Source organism: Phaethon aethereus, assembly GCF_964289735.1.
Source record: "Phaethon aethereus genome assembly, chromosome: 5".
In the NCBI taxonomy this organism is placed as follows: domain Eukaryota; kingdom Metazoa; phylum Chordata; class Aves; order Phaethontiformes; family Phaethontidae; genus Phaethon; species Phaethon aethereus.
Window position 1 is genome coordinate 17,565,451 of NC_138579.1, and position 14,094 is coordinate 17,579,544.

The window sequence follows — 14,094 nt, forward strand, 5'->3', positions numbered from 1 at the left end:
AATGTGTTTCTGCCACCTGCCCTTTTGAAGCTGAATCTCTTTTCTCTCTCCTGCCCAGTGTGTGTGACTTCTGCTCTCACAGTTTGCAGGCACAAGGTCTCCGCAGGGGGGTATATCGCTGCGGCCATGTGTCTACAGTGGCAGTCTGACCTTGAAGCCATGTGCACTGCTGGCTCCATGATTTGAGTGTTAAACGTTAACTTGCACTAATCTGCTTGGCGCCGTTTAAAACAGGATCATTCCCTCCTTGGCTTTTGTGCAGTCTATCTGATATCTTTTGCTAATTAAGGGGTAGGCATAAACAAGGGGTGAACTGAAAAAAGTAAATGTATGGAAAGACTTTAGGAACAGCCTCTTAAATTAAGCAGCAGCCCTGAGGGAACTTCGCTGTGCTGCAGAGTACATTGAAGGACAGAGCCATATTAGAGTCCCTCTTTCCTCAGAATTAAAGAGGGGAAGGGAGTGAATCTCAGGTCACTTCTTATGAACTTGTAACATTTGGGTGCTCAACATATCTCTCTCCTCTTTAATAAAAAAGCAGTTCTTTCGCCAAAGCATTGTGTCTAGTAATGCTTTAGCCTGAGTTAGGTTAAAAAACTTTAGTGTGAGATGTCTAGTGCATCTGTAAATGCTGGGAGAGCATTTTACATATATTGTTATCTGAAGAGATAACCGAGAGTTTTAAAGAGGGCATGGGTCAAATTACTTGTACAAGTTGGATAGTTGCATATTTGGCATTTTTGTCTTTTGATGGATTTATATGTCCAAATCTGCCTGTGAAGACAAATTTTCTGTGTCTAGTGTTGAAGATACAAATTTACATCTTAAATACTGTGGGCCACATCGTCCCTTGGTTATCTCCAGGGAATCTCAGAGTGCTTGTTGTGCAGATAAACTTGTCCCATTGAGATCCGTAGTTCACTGCTGCCAGTGCAGACCATAGAGGAAACACAGTTTTAGTCCCAAAATAATGCTGATAATGTCACTAACAGGGAGGTGGTACAAGGAAAGTGAGAACCAGAGAAATAAAGGCCAGAGACTTTTCAGTCCTGTCAAAGAGTACAAACTGAAAACATCTAATAGGAGAAAATTGTTCTTGCAACTGCACTATTAAAAACATAATAGCATCATTCTAATCCTGTTATCCAATGACCTGCGCAGAATTTTCTATTCTGGGGCTGTATTTCATCGTGAGTTCGATGGTTGTTTTTTCCTCCAAAACTTCGGGCATCTAACACAGTTGCGGTTTATGCATATACTGACACCATTTGCATTTGGCAAAGCACAGTTTTCTGCTATAGAAGGCCAAGTACACAGGAATGTGAATCATTTATGCTTATGTTTTTAAATACTTAAGTGTTGGCAGTCTTCCCAAGCTATGGCATTAGAATGCTGGAGAGCAACAGAAACAGGAATCACAGAGAGATTTGGGTTTGTGAATGTTAAATGTGGTTGCTGAGTTCTTGAGGGCTTTGTTTTTACTAACTGCTTCCTACAAGCAGGTTGACGTCAGCTGTTAGCCACATCGATCCAGTTTGTGAATCCTTGTGTTTTATGGATGTATTTTGTGTGTTTTGAAATCCAAAAAGATCTAAAATCTGACTAGTGCGACTCAGCAACCTTACTTTTAACTTTCAGGAGTCTTTGGAAATGATGATGCCTTTACTCTGGTAACACAACCACCCATGTAAACTGTATGTAATTCTGTTTAGGTATGGTGTTGCAGTTCAGGACTTTGCCAGCAGTTGGAGGAGTGGCCTTGCTTTCTTAGCTATCATAAAAGCAATAGACTGTACTTTGGTAGACATGAAGCAAGCACTGGAGAAATCGGCTCGAGAAAACTTGGAGGATGCTTTCAGCATAGCACAAAATAAGCTGGGTGTTCCTCGGCTCCTAGAACCAGAAGGTAAAACACCTATGTCAACTTTGTTGGGTAACATTCAAATTATAATGAATTCATGAATATTGCATTGTGATACCTACCAAAAACCTCCCAGTGATTAGGCTGTTGATGTGATCAGTATGTTTGGCTGATTGATAAGAAAAATAAAAAAAAAAGACACTGGCTTGTAGTTGTATGCTTCCAGTCATATTTGTAAGCTGCTTGGGGGCAGAGATTTTGCCATAGTTTTAGCTGCGTACACTGGTCCTGGTTAATGTTTAGATGCTATGTGACGTCTGCATTACTAGTGGGCGTTAATCACCACGCTGTTGTGCTGAGAGGTGTCTCGATGCGTTAGCACCACTTTGTAATGGCTACAGTCTGCAGAGACTAAATGTCACTCCAGGATGAAGTATGAGAGTCTGCCATACCAGGAGAATGGGTAGATACCTATTCAAATGTATTTGCACCTCCCAGTTTTTCCTTTACAACGCATATGTACACATATATATATATTTATATATGTAAACACAAGCATATATGTGTGTATATTCTTAAAGGTCTTTTCCAACCTAAATGATTCTATGATTCTGTATAAATATATGTATATAAATGGAGCTTCTTCTTGCAGTGTTTTTAACTGAACTCTGCCAGACAGGTGCTAGGCCTTGATTTTATGATTGAAAGCACAGATTGGTTATTTGTGCTTTTATGGGTCACCTGTTAGAAGACTTGGCCATCCTGCTAAAAATAAACCTCCGTGCTGTCACTCAACAAGATCACTGTCTAGTGACAATAACATAAATGACAGTATGAAGGTGGATGAAAAGGGACCCTGATCAGGGTTCAGTATGTGTTTGGAAATAGGAAAAAATTAATGTGAATAAGATGTTGCGAGCTCTTTCGAGTACCATCAACAGCAAAAAGTATTTCTTTTATCTGTCAGAAAAAGAAAAGCGTTTGTAGCTGTTATTTCTCTCATCATAGAGGCAGGATAAATGTCTGACGATCTGTTCCTCTGCAAGAGCGTTTTAAAGCCATGTGTGCTCAAGCTCCTTGTGTCTGTCTCCATAGATATCATGGTGGAGTCACCCGATGAACAGTCAATTGTGACGTACGTGGCGCAATTTCTGGAACACTTCCCGGAGCTGGAAGGGGTATGTGTTACTCCTATGTCATATGATTTTTTAAAATTTGCTTTGGTGTACTTAATATTTAAGTCAGATACTGCTGTATTTATTTTCTGTGTTTCTTTCTAAGCAATTTAAAATAAACCACAAACTTATTTTTTCACATTTTTGTTAAATCCCGTCAAATGGGCTTTCTTTGGCGATTGCTAAAATGCTTTAGGTAGAATTGTGCTTTTAAACATTTACATCCAATTATAATTCCCAGAGGTTAGAACTGGTTACACAGGGCTCTGCTACTTTGCTATATTAGTCTTAAATAAGGCTGAAATTTATCCCTTCATCTATGATGATTCATTGGACTTTGAATTTCGTTTTGACTTCTATTTTCTCAAGGTTGAGGGCCACAATCAATATGAATGTAGCAGGTATCAAACACAAGATACCAGAGGCTGAATCTTGTCAATGCAGCAGTCAAAAGCACTCACTGTAAGCATGAGATAAACTGCTGCAGCTTAAAGGACCAGGACTTTAATGCAGATTTTATCAAAAATCAAGAATTGAGGAGCAAGCAGGGACTGACAGTGTCAGGGATTGACAAAGGTCTTTTGGAGAAACAGAGGATAAATTTATAGAGGAATTAAAGGATAGGAGACAGAAAACTTGAGGAAAAATGGCAAGTCCCAGGAACTGGGGGAACAGATCTGCATAAGGTAAAATACTTTTCTGGAGGCTGCTTGTACTTCCAGACGAACCTAGTTCAACATAGTCTTTTTGGTTTGAAAGGGTCGCCAAAGGACTCACTGTCCCTCAAGTATCTGGGTAAGGTTTTGTGCTAAAGTACATGCACATAAATGATGGTTTCTACACAAAAGACATTTCCTCTCATTTCTTGACTGAAGGTTCCAGTTGGTATGTATTTTGTAGCTTATAAAATTGGTGGGCATTACTAAAGTCACTGGAATTAAAGTTATTATAATAATCTAATAATTATTATTAGATTAGATGAGCAATAATGTTTGTTAAGCATTAAGACTTACAGACATTTCAATGAACAAAGAAAAAGCCTAGAGTTTGTGTTTTTTTAATACAGTCTGTTGGAATTGAATAATCATAGAATCATAGAATCACAGAATCATAGAATAGTTTGGATTGGAAGGGACCTTTAAAGATCATCTAGTCCAGCCCCCCTGCAATGACCAGGGACATCTTCAACTAGATCAGGTTGCCCAGAGCCCTGACCAGCCTGACCTGGAATGTTTCCAGAGATGGGGCATCTACCACCTCTCTGGGCAACCTGGGCCAGTGTTTCACCACCCTCATTGTAAAAAAATTCTTCTTTAGTCTAAATCTGCCCTCTTTTAGTTTAAAACTATTACCCTTGTCCTATCGCTACAGGCCCTGCTAAAAAGTCTGTCCCCATCTTTCTTAGAAGCCCCCTTGAAGTACTGGAAGGCTGCAATAAGGTCTCCCCGGAGCCTTCTCTTCTCCAGGCTGAACAACCCCAACTCTCTCAGCCTGTCTGCAGAGGAGAGGTGTTCCATCCCTCTGATCATTTTTGAGGCCTCCTCTGGACCCTCTCCAACAGGTCCATGTCTTTCCTGTGCTGAGGGCTCCAGAGCTGGAGGCAGCACTGCAGGTGGGGTCTCACCAGAGTGGAGTGAAGGGGCAGAATCTCCTCCCTTGACCTGTTGGCCACGCTGCTTTTGATGCAGCCCAGGATATGGTTGGCTGTCAGGCCTACAAGCGCGTATTTCTGGCTCACGTTCAGCTTTTTATCCACCAGTACCCCCAAGTCCTTCTCAGCAGGGCTGCTCTTCATCCCTTCATCCCCCAGCCTGTGTTGATACTGGCTTGCCCCAACCCAGGTGCAAGATCCTGCCCTTGGCCTTGTTGAACCTCAGGAGGTTCACATGGGCCCATTCCTTGAGCTTGTCCAGGTCCCTCTGGATGGCATCCTGTCCCTCAGGCATGTCAACCGCACCACTCAGCTTGGTGTCATCCGCAAACTTGCTGAGGGTGCACTCATCTAGTATATTAATATATTTCACAGTGGGTTTAGTGGACTTGTTAGATTTATTTTATTCCCAGGTTTGGGATTGTGTCAAAAAGCCAAGTCAGTTGTCTGCACAGGTACAGCACTGAGAGATGAATACATTAACAGCTGAGGAGTAGGCTTGTCTGCATTCTAATCTTCCTGTACAAGCGGCTTCTTGACATTGAGCTTTGTTCAAGTAACTTGACTTGCCAGATTGGTTTCCCTGCTTTCAAAATAAGTGAGTCATTAATTGGCCATTCACAAGGTAATGGGGTGATGGGCTAGGTAGTTATACTTTCTGTAGTGTTTGGGAAAAGTAAACTGGTGTCTGAGGAATGATTGGTCTTTTAATGGTGTATCATCACTTACAGGAAGACTTTACAGATCCTGACAAGGAGCTTCCAATTGAGTCCACGTACGTCCACATCAAAGATACACCTTCAGAAAAGGAAGGCAAAATCTTGATTTTAAGTGAAAGTGAAGAAAACATGTATACTGTTAATCACGAAAGGAGTCATCCTGCTCCTCCAAAGGTTCATATTCATGACACCCTTGAGAGAATCCCATCAGAAAATGTTCCTGAAAACTGTAATGGGAAATTGAATCAAATGTTAGGTGACTCACAGGAAACATCTGAAGCGGAGCCTCAGAGGCCTACCTCACTGAAAATTACAGGATCTGTCAGTTTTGAATCCAATTCCTCTTGGGAGGTTCTAAGCGATAAATTCATGCCAGGTGAAGGGGGCATATCTGATGGTCCACTGAAACAGAATGATGACCTTTCTCCAGCTGTTCTGACAGATCAGAAAAATTCTGTTGACTCTTTTGAAGACTACTCTGAAGAATTAACTAAAGAAACCTCTACTGAATATGACAACGAAACTAAAAGCCTTTCAGCCAATACTTCTTCTTTGAGTCCATTATCCTGGACTTCAGGTATACTTACAGATGAATCTGTAAATAAAGTAGAAGAGAGCAAACACCAGACTTCAATTCTTCTACCAGAAGATACCTCAAAACAAGAAGATACGCATAAATATGTTCTTCATCTTCTAAATGAGGAAATACTGAAAATTCCACAAAACGAACATACAAAGCAATCACCTCTCTTTGAGACAACAGAAACTAACCATTGTTCACTGAATGGTTCTAATCTCAAAAGCCAAGAACTATCTACCCAGCATGAAACATCTGATGACTCCCTCTCAGATGTACCTAAAAATCCAGAGGACCTGGACGGCTGTGATGAAGTTGAGTCTTCAGCTGAAGTGCTACCCAGTTCTTCAAAAGTATCTGTAATACCCCATGATCTCTTTTATTATCCACATTATAATGTTCCCATATCAGCAGTTTTGAACGCTTACCTTGAGCCTTGTATTGAAGGTTATGATACTGGAAATGACAATGCTGCTTCTGAAACAGTAACAGATGTTTTACATGAGAAAGGCTTACCGGAACAGAACTACACGGAAGATGCTGCAGAGACAGACTTAGGTAATAAGCTAGGTGTCCCTCCATCAGAAATAGATACTGAGAACGGTGAGGAGGAAGCAGCAGATATTAACAGTCACATGAATTTCTCTGATGAAAAAGAAGTGCCATTACTAGTAGGAGAGGAGTTAGAAATTGAAGAAGATGGCACAAAGGCCAACAACCATCAAGATTCCACTATTCCACAACATCCTGAGGTACTTTATTTTTTATTACCAGCATTTCTTTGTGTTTATATGGGTGATTAGCATCTGACCTCAATAGTTTTCATTTGCTTTCATTTTGCAATGTTTTGGAGAAATATGTAAAATGTACTTGTTTTCCTGTCCCGTAACACTGTTTGCCACAGCCCCCTGCTGGAATTAATGGAATTGCAGATCTCTGAGAAGATCTGACATTAAAAGAGAGAATAAGCCCTGCAAAAATGTGAATTTTAATTATGTTTTAAAGTCCTGTATAATCCTTAGGCATAAATGATTATCACAGAGGGTATTTCTAATAATTTGTAATGAGAGGTACAGGAAGTAGTATTGCTGATATAGAAAGGATAGAGGCAAAGGTAATTTTTGTCTGAATCCAAGTAAGTTTGCCTACAAAAACTTAAATCAATTTGAGTAGGATAAGTTATATGGGTGAAATGAAGACTTGTCTACACTGGAGGAGGAGAAAGAGGGGATATTTTTGGTAATTATTCGGTGTGTTGGATTTAGGCAATTTGCTACTCTATTTCTTCTTGCAGACACTGATTTTGAATTCTTAGATGTTTTCCAGCACAGTAATTTTAGACAGTGTTTCTGAGGAATGATTGTCCATTTAATGTTACTCTACATGTTGCTTAGACAAGTTGCTTGGACATGTTTTGGTCCTGACATTTACTAGAGCAGTGAAGTCTATTTGCTTTTAGCTTCAAAGACTAATTTGGGATATATTAATAAAAGTCTTAGTGGATTACTTCAAAGAGCCTTGTCATGTCATGACTTCTTATATCAAAAGAACTGACAACTAATTGTATGTATGTTGAACTGATGATACTTTATAGCTCAGTGTATCCAAAATTATTTTCAGTAAATTAATTACTTTTTATTCTCTTCAGTGAGACTTTCAATCTCACACTACATGCAATTTAGTGTCTGCATAGGCTACACTACTAAGACATTTAGAAGGGTGGGGAATCGGTCTTACCGTCTAATGCAAAATGTTTCTTAATTTTAACAGGCCATAGTAGAACATCTAGAGGATTTATCAATAGCCATAAAGAGACCAGAAAAAAGTAGTAATAGGGAGGAAGAAGGGAAAAATACAATTGAAACAGAAGACGTGCAGATCTCAGGAGCTGCCACTACTACTCTGTCACAAGATAAACTGGAAGAAATTGCTGACTGTCAGGAATTTACCAGGTATTTCACATTAACTTTGTCTTAAATACACCCAACTGGTATGAATGCCTGATCTTTTGAAGTGTGCCCTGTCCACTGGATGTTTCTTGCATACTTCTTTTAGAAGAAGTGTATTGGGACTCATTGGCTTCTTCCTGTGTTTCTCTTAAACCTATCGAGTGATTCAGTGCCAATGGGACTTGATTTGACGTTGCTTTACAAACTTTGCTACACAAAACCCAACTGGAATCCCAGTGCTTTTGAACATGGCAGTGTTATAACTGTTTTTCCAACAGAAAGAGTGTTTTGTAACATAGATGAAATAATCTATGTGTGTTGTGGCACTATGTGGAAGTGCGACACTGCTTCATTCCAATAGATATTTGTTGGACTTTTTTCCTATTTTGTCTATAACAAGTGAACAAGATTGTGGTAGGTTAACCTTGGCTGGCCACCAGGTGCCCACCAAAACACCCTCTCTCTTGCCACCCTCAGGAGGATGGGGGCAGAAAATAAGATGAAAAACTCATGGCTCAAGGTAAAGGCAGTTTAATGAAAAAAAGCAAAGCCCACATGTGGAAGCAAAGCAAAAGGAGACACACACACACAAAAACCAAATTTATTCTCTACTTTCCAGCAGCAGGCAACGTCCAGCCACTTCCTGGGAAGAAGGGCCTCAGTAGGCATAGAGGTTGCTTCAGAAGACAAATGCCTTAATAATGAGAGTGCGTGTGTGTTTGTGTCCCTCTGAAAGCTTCCTCCTTTCTTAGTTTTTATTGCTGAGCACAACATCATATGGGGTGGAATATCCCTTTGGTCAGTTTGGGTCAGCTGTCCCAGTTTTGTCCCTTCCCAACCACTTGCCCAGCCCCAGCCTGCTGGCCTTTGGGGTGGGGCGGGTTGGAGAGACAGCCTTGGTGCTGTTTGAGCCTTGGTGCTCAGCAATAGCCAAAACACTGGTGTGTTGTCAGCACCGGTTCTAGCTATAAAGCACAGCACTGTAGGGGCTGTTACAGGGAAAGTTAACTGCACCCCAGCCAGACCCAGTACAGAGACACTCAGCTAATTTTACTCCACTCACTTCTGTTCCCTCTTACGTTCCAATTTGGTTCTTAGGTAATGTATGTGAGTGTGACACGAACTGTAATTTGTTGAGGCTTATTACTATACCAGTCTAGAGTTTAAGAGTTTACTTAAAAAACTCATTGTCTCCTTCAAGCTTTCTGTTCCCTGCAAGGTCTCTCAATTTTCTATTTATATAGAAAGCCATAAAACCTGGGGTATACTCTCACTTAAATGTCAATGATATCAAAGGTGCAAAAACCCTGTCAGATACCATTTTTTCAGAAAAGATTGCAATTTGAGCATATGGATTTTTTATCATGGGTCAAATTTTCACAAAGCTATTTTTTATAATGTTACTGATAAATTAAAGTCCATAATCTAACTCATGCAACAATGCATATTTGTGGTTTTGCGTAGCTTGAAACTAGCATGTGCAATTGCAGTGGCTCTCTTTGAAGTCAAAACAAAACTTAGCGGTATGAATTTAAAAAACTTTGCATTCACATATATTTCAGAACCAGTAACAGTGATTCCAACATTTATCTCCGAAAAAGATCTCCTAATACTTCTGAGGAGGTAAGTATGTGGAAATTTATCTATCACTGTTTCTCTATTTCTCTTAAACTCCAAAAGTTCACATACTTAAAAAGGCTCTACTCCATTTATAAAGCTCTGATAATAGAAAAGCCCTGTAACTTCTAATAATTTTAGTGCCAAAACCAAACATAGCTAAAAAGCTTACTGAACTCTCCTAAATGTATGGAACTGAACCGTATTGAACCTTGAACAAACCCACAAAGGAGCACCTAATACTACAATTAAATCTATTGTAACTCTGAGACTTACTTTGTCATAACTGCATAGCTGCAACATTTTGCTTCTTTGGAGCTGCCTTTATTTGCTGCTTGTCGTGGTTTAGCTCCAGACAGCAACTAGGGGCTAAAGAACAGTCCCTAGAATTCCCAAGAATCAGGAGAAAACTCATGGGTTGAGATAAAAACAGTTTAATAGGACAGCCAAAGAAGAGGAAACAACAACGATAACAATATTACTGATAAAGGAATATACAAGAACAAGTGTTGCACAATGCAGCAATTGCTCACCACCCGATGACCGATAGCCCATCCCCGAGCGGCAATTCCCGCCTCCCGGCCAACTCCAGTTCATATGCTGAGCACGATGTTATCTGGTATGGAATATCCCTTTGGCCAGCCTGGGTCAGCTGTCCTGGCTGTACCCCCTCCCAGCTTCTTGTGCACCTCCTCACTGGCAGAGCATGGGAAGCTGAACAGTCCTTGCCTTATAGTGTAGTATAAGCACTACAACTACTTAGCAACAACCAAACATCGGTGTGTTATCAGCATTATTCTCATACTAAATCCAAAACACAGCACTGTACCAGCTGTCAGGAAGAAAAAACAACTCTAGCCCAGCCAAAACCAGGACACTTTCCAGTTTCTTTTAGTTTGTGCATTCTCTGTATGTATGTTGGTGTCCTGGACACAGCCCTGCAAAAATGCTGGGCGTCTCTTGAAGTGCACTTTTTATGAAAGATTGGGCTCTTTCCCTCTCCTCCATAGCAATGGTGTATTACATTATCTCAATAGCAGCAGCTAACCCTAAAAGAATTTTAGTTGTAACATGAAACTGCATCCTTAATGCCAAATGTAATTCATATTGGTTTCTTGAGAGCACACTATACAACTGAGCTCTGGATTTTTATTTTTTAAGTCAGAAGAAAGGGAAAGCATCAGCAATCTGGGCACACTGAGCAAGGATAGGAATATGGCTCTTTTCAGCACAAAATAAAATTCTGACCATTTTGTATTTTTAAAGAAATGCTGCCACCAGTGTTCAGTGAAACAGAGGTTTCACACAGATGTTTTAATTTTGCAATGCTGTCAGAGCTACTAGAAAGATATATGAAAAAAGGGAGCTTTTTCGTTCATTCATTCAACTGAAGGAAAGCAGTTGAAAGTAAAAAAATCTTACTATTCCACAACTTTTTCTCTTTTCTGTGTATGTACCAGTCTGCAGTGGTGGATGTGCTGTCAGGGAATAAATTTATAAGCACACTTCCATTTTATTTGAGCAAACATTAGACATACTTTGCATAAAATAACACACAGAATTACCATCTTTGTGAGATGCTGAATTTTATTTTTATTATATCATCTATTCCTGCTTTGTTTAAGGAAATCTATGGTGTAAACGAGCAGAAGATGACAGATATGGGTGAAAATCCATTAATCATCAGGTGAGTCGTCCTTATTCAGACAAAGACTTTTGCAAGGAATCCGTAACTCCTAGGTACTTCTAACAAAGTTACAAAGGGAAATTAAAAATAGCTATAATGGTAGAGACTGACTGGATGTCTTGTGTAACGGCTTGGAGTCCGTATTTCACATAGGTGTTAGATACAAAACTTCTTTATTGCTCGATCTCCCCCTTGACTAAAATGTTTTTCTTGACTTGAGAGGAAGGATTCAGCTGTCTAAGCAAGATAGTGAGCACTTTACCCATATGGTGGATATTTCAGACCAAGAAAAGAGTGGGAGGACTTCAAATATGAAGCCCTCTGGCAGTGATGACTCTTTCCAGGTTTGGAAGACTGTCAAGACAATGTTTAGTGTGGTCAGTGCTAGGGAAAGATGATACCTCAGTGGACTTCTGGCCTCTGTTAGAGCATCCATGAGTTTTTATAATTTGTATGTGTGTTTAGTTTAGACTTCTGGTGATGGATCCTGAACGCAGAGTGTGTATCCCTTTGGTATTAGGTCTACATATCTGTAAGAAACAAGGATTGCTTTACGTTTTCCCCCTCAGTTGATACTGAATAGTACCTTCCAGAACTTCTAGTTAAAATGATGGTTGCATTTAAATTCAGAAAACACACAAAATATTATCGGGATCCAGTGTCCTGGTCTCACGCCTCTGTTAAGATGTCGTGGTTTAACCCCAGCCAGCAACCAAGCCCCACGCAGCTGCTCGCTAACTCCCCCCTGGTGGGATGGGGGAGAGAATCGGAAGGGTAAGAGTGAGAAAACTCATGGGTTGAGATAAAGACAATTTAATAGATAAAGCAAAAGCTGCGCACGCAAGCAGAGCAAAACAAGGAATTAATTCACGACTTCCTATGGGCAGGCAGGTGCTCAGCCATCTCCAGGGAAGCAGGGCTCCATCACGCGTAACGGTTACTTGGGAAGACAAACACCATAACTCCAAACGTCCCTCTAGCTTTATATGCTGAGCATGACGTTGTATGGTATGGAATATCCCTTTGGCCAGCCTGGGACAGCTGTCCTGGCTGTGTCCCCTCGCAGCTTCCCAGGCACCTCCAGCCTGCTCGCTGGCAGGGCAGCATGAGAAACAGGACTGTCCTTGACGGCTCAGCAACAACTAAAAACATCAGCACGTTATCAACATTATTTTAATCCCAGATCCAAAACACAGCCTCATACTAGCTTCTCTCAAGAAAATTAACTCCATCCCAGCTGAAACCAGGACATTGAAAAAATACATGAATAGCTGTCACAGTTATGCCTGTTTGCAGATGGCTGATATGGAACAAGTTTTATGTAATACTCAGGTATATATCCAGTATAATATCTGAGCAAGTAGGATGCCCTAAGCCAGAAAAAGGACTCATTAAAACAGGCCAAAACCCAGTTTTCTCCAAAAGTAGATTTAAAAAAAGTCTACCAGAGAGTGATTCATATAGTAGTATAAAATTATAAAATGAGTGCACTATCTCCTGCCTTTTCTTGTCTTTGTGAGAGCTCAGTGGTGCTGGCAGAGTCCATCGGCCTTTGCCCTTATGAACCGCAGCTGGAATTTTGGAAAAGTGGAATTTTGCAGTTGTCCTACAAAACCCCAACTGCTAGTTGGTTTCTGGAAGTCTTGGACTTTTTCTGTTTAATGGTCTGGTGTCCGACATGAGAAGCTCTGAAAGTAGATGATTTGGGGAAAGTATATCAAGTTAGATACAGTGTACAAGTAAAATTGTGGAAGTGTGGTATGTGTTGCCCAGAGCTATGTGTACTGTTCTGAATATAAAAGGACATCTTTTGGACTGATGGAAATCACTATCATTAAAGGATTGTACTGTAATGGCATTTATTTAAACTACCTGAGAATTTGTCCAGAGTTTTCAGAGGATTAATTGCTATGTACATTGCCTCCTAAGGGAACACACTGCTAAAGCACATTATGCACCTCCTACTCTAGCCTGGACTCCTACTGACTAGATTGAAATGGTTCATTATACTGCTACCTTTTAGTCCACCCTCTCATCTTTACTGTAAATACTAACAGTGAGGGTTTTTTCTTCTTTTTCCTGCCTCTTATCAAATTCTCTCCTGTTTTCAGGAAGAAAAAGGACTTGGAAGCAAGTGAGACTCCAGCACCAACTCATGAGATTATGACTGTTGAGCAGCCAGAGCTATTCTACTTCATCATTTTCTTCTGGGTGCTGGTCTACTGCCTTTTACTCCTTCCACAGCTTCTTAGCAACAAAGTTTGATCTCTGTGAGGTGTGAAAAAGTAAAGGATGATGGCTGGATTGCTTTGGGTAGCTACGTATGAGTATGTTCCTTCAGGTGAAGCACAAACAGAAATGTAGGACCTGGTATTTGCATTTATTATCAGGTTGTCCTCAATTCCTCTACTGTTGTGCTATGACAGTGTCTAAGCACATTTTATATTACGATAATTGTGTAAATATATATAGAAATTACCTGATTTAGTAGATGCGATTTTGTACATTTGTGCCTTGCTTTATAAGATGCTAAATAAGCCCAGATATTTATCAGTAGAAACATGAACAATTCAGAGCTCTAGTCTTCAAAAATTATTCTCCTGGCTTCATTTACTTATGTAGGGCCTGACAGCTGTGGAAGAGGGGTGGTGTTGACTTGCTCATGAATCTGGCCCATCTGTAAGGGCAAGGCTAGAAATGCTTTTTCACATTTTCCATGGAATTCTTTGAGAGAGCTGGAGGCACAGCAGAGCTGCAGGTGGTAGAACATGCTGACCCCAGGAACTGATTACAATTCCAGTGGCAATCTAGTGGAGCAACAAAATCAGGTTGAAGGTTTATTTGGGTAGGGTAGTTTG

General features: G+C 40.4%; 1 protein-coding gene across 1 annotated transcript in view; it reads left to right on the forward strand.

Moving 5' to 3' along the window:
- CLMN (calmin) overlaps positions 1-13,501 on the forward strand; it is a gene marked incomplete at both ends in the record, with an annotated part of 84,939 nt that extends 71,438 nt beyond the window's left edge. The window contains 7 exons of the mRNA XM_082000993.1: positions 1,713-1,906; positions 2,957-3,039; positions 5,419-6,735; positions 7,754-7,935; positions 9,495-9,555; positions 11,175-11,236; positions 13,348-13,501. Of these exons, the coding sequence (XP_081857119.1) occupies positions 1,713-1,906; positions 2,957-3,039; positions 5,419-6,735; positions 7,754-7,935; positions 9,495-9,555; positions 11,175-11,236; positions 13,348-13,501 (2,053 nt within the window). The remainder of the gene's footprint in view (positions 1-1,712; positions 1,907-2,956; positions 3,040-5,418; positions 6,736-7,753; positions 7,936-9,494; positions 9,556-11,174; positions 11,237-13,347) is intronic.
- Between the last annotated feature and the right edge of the window lie 593 nt (positions 13,502-14,094).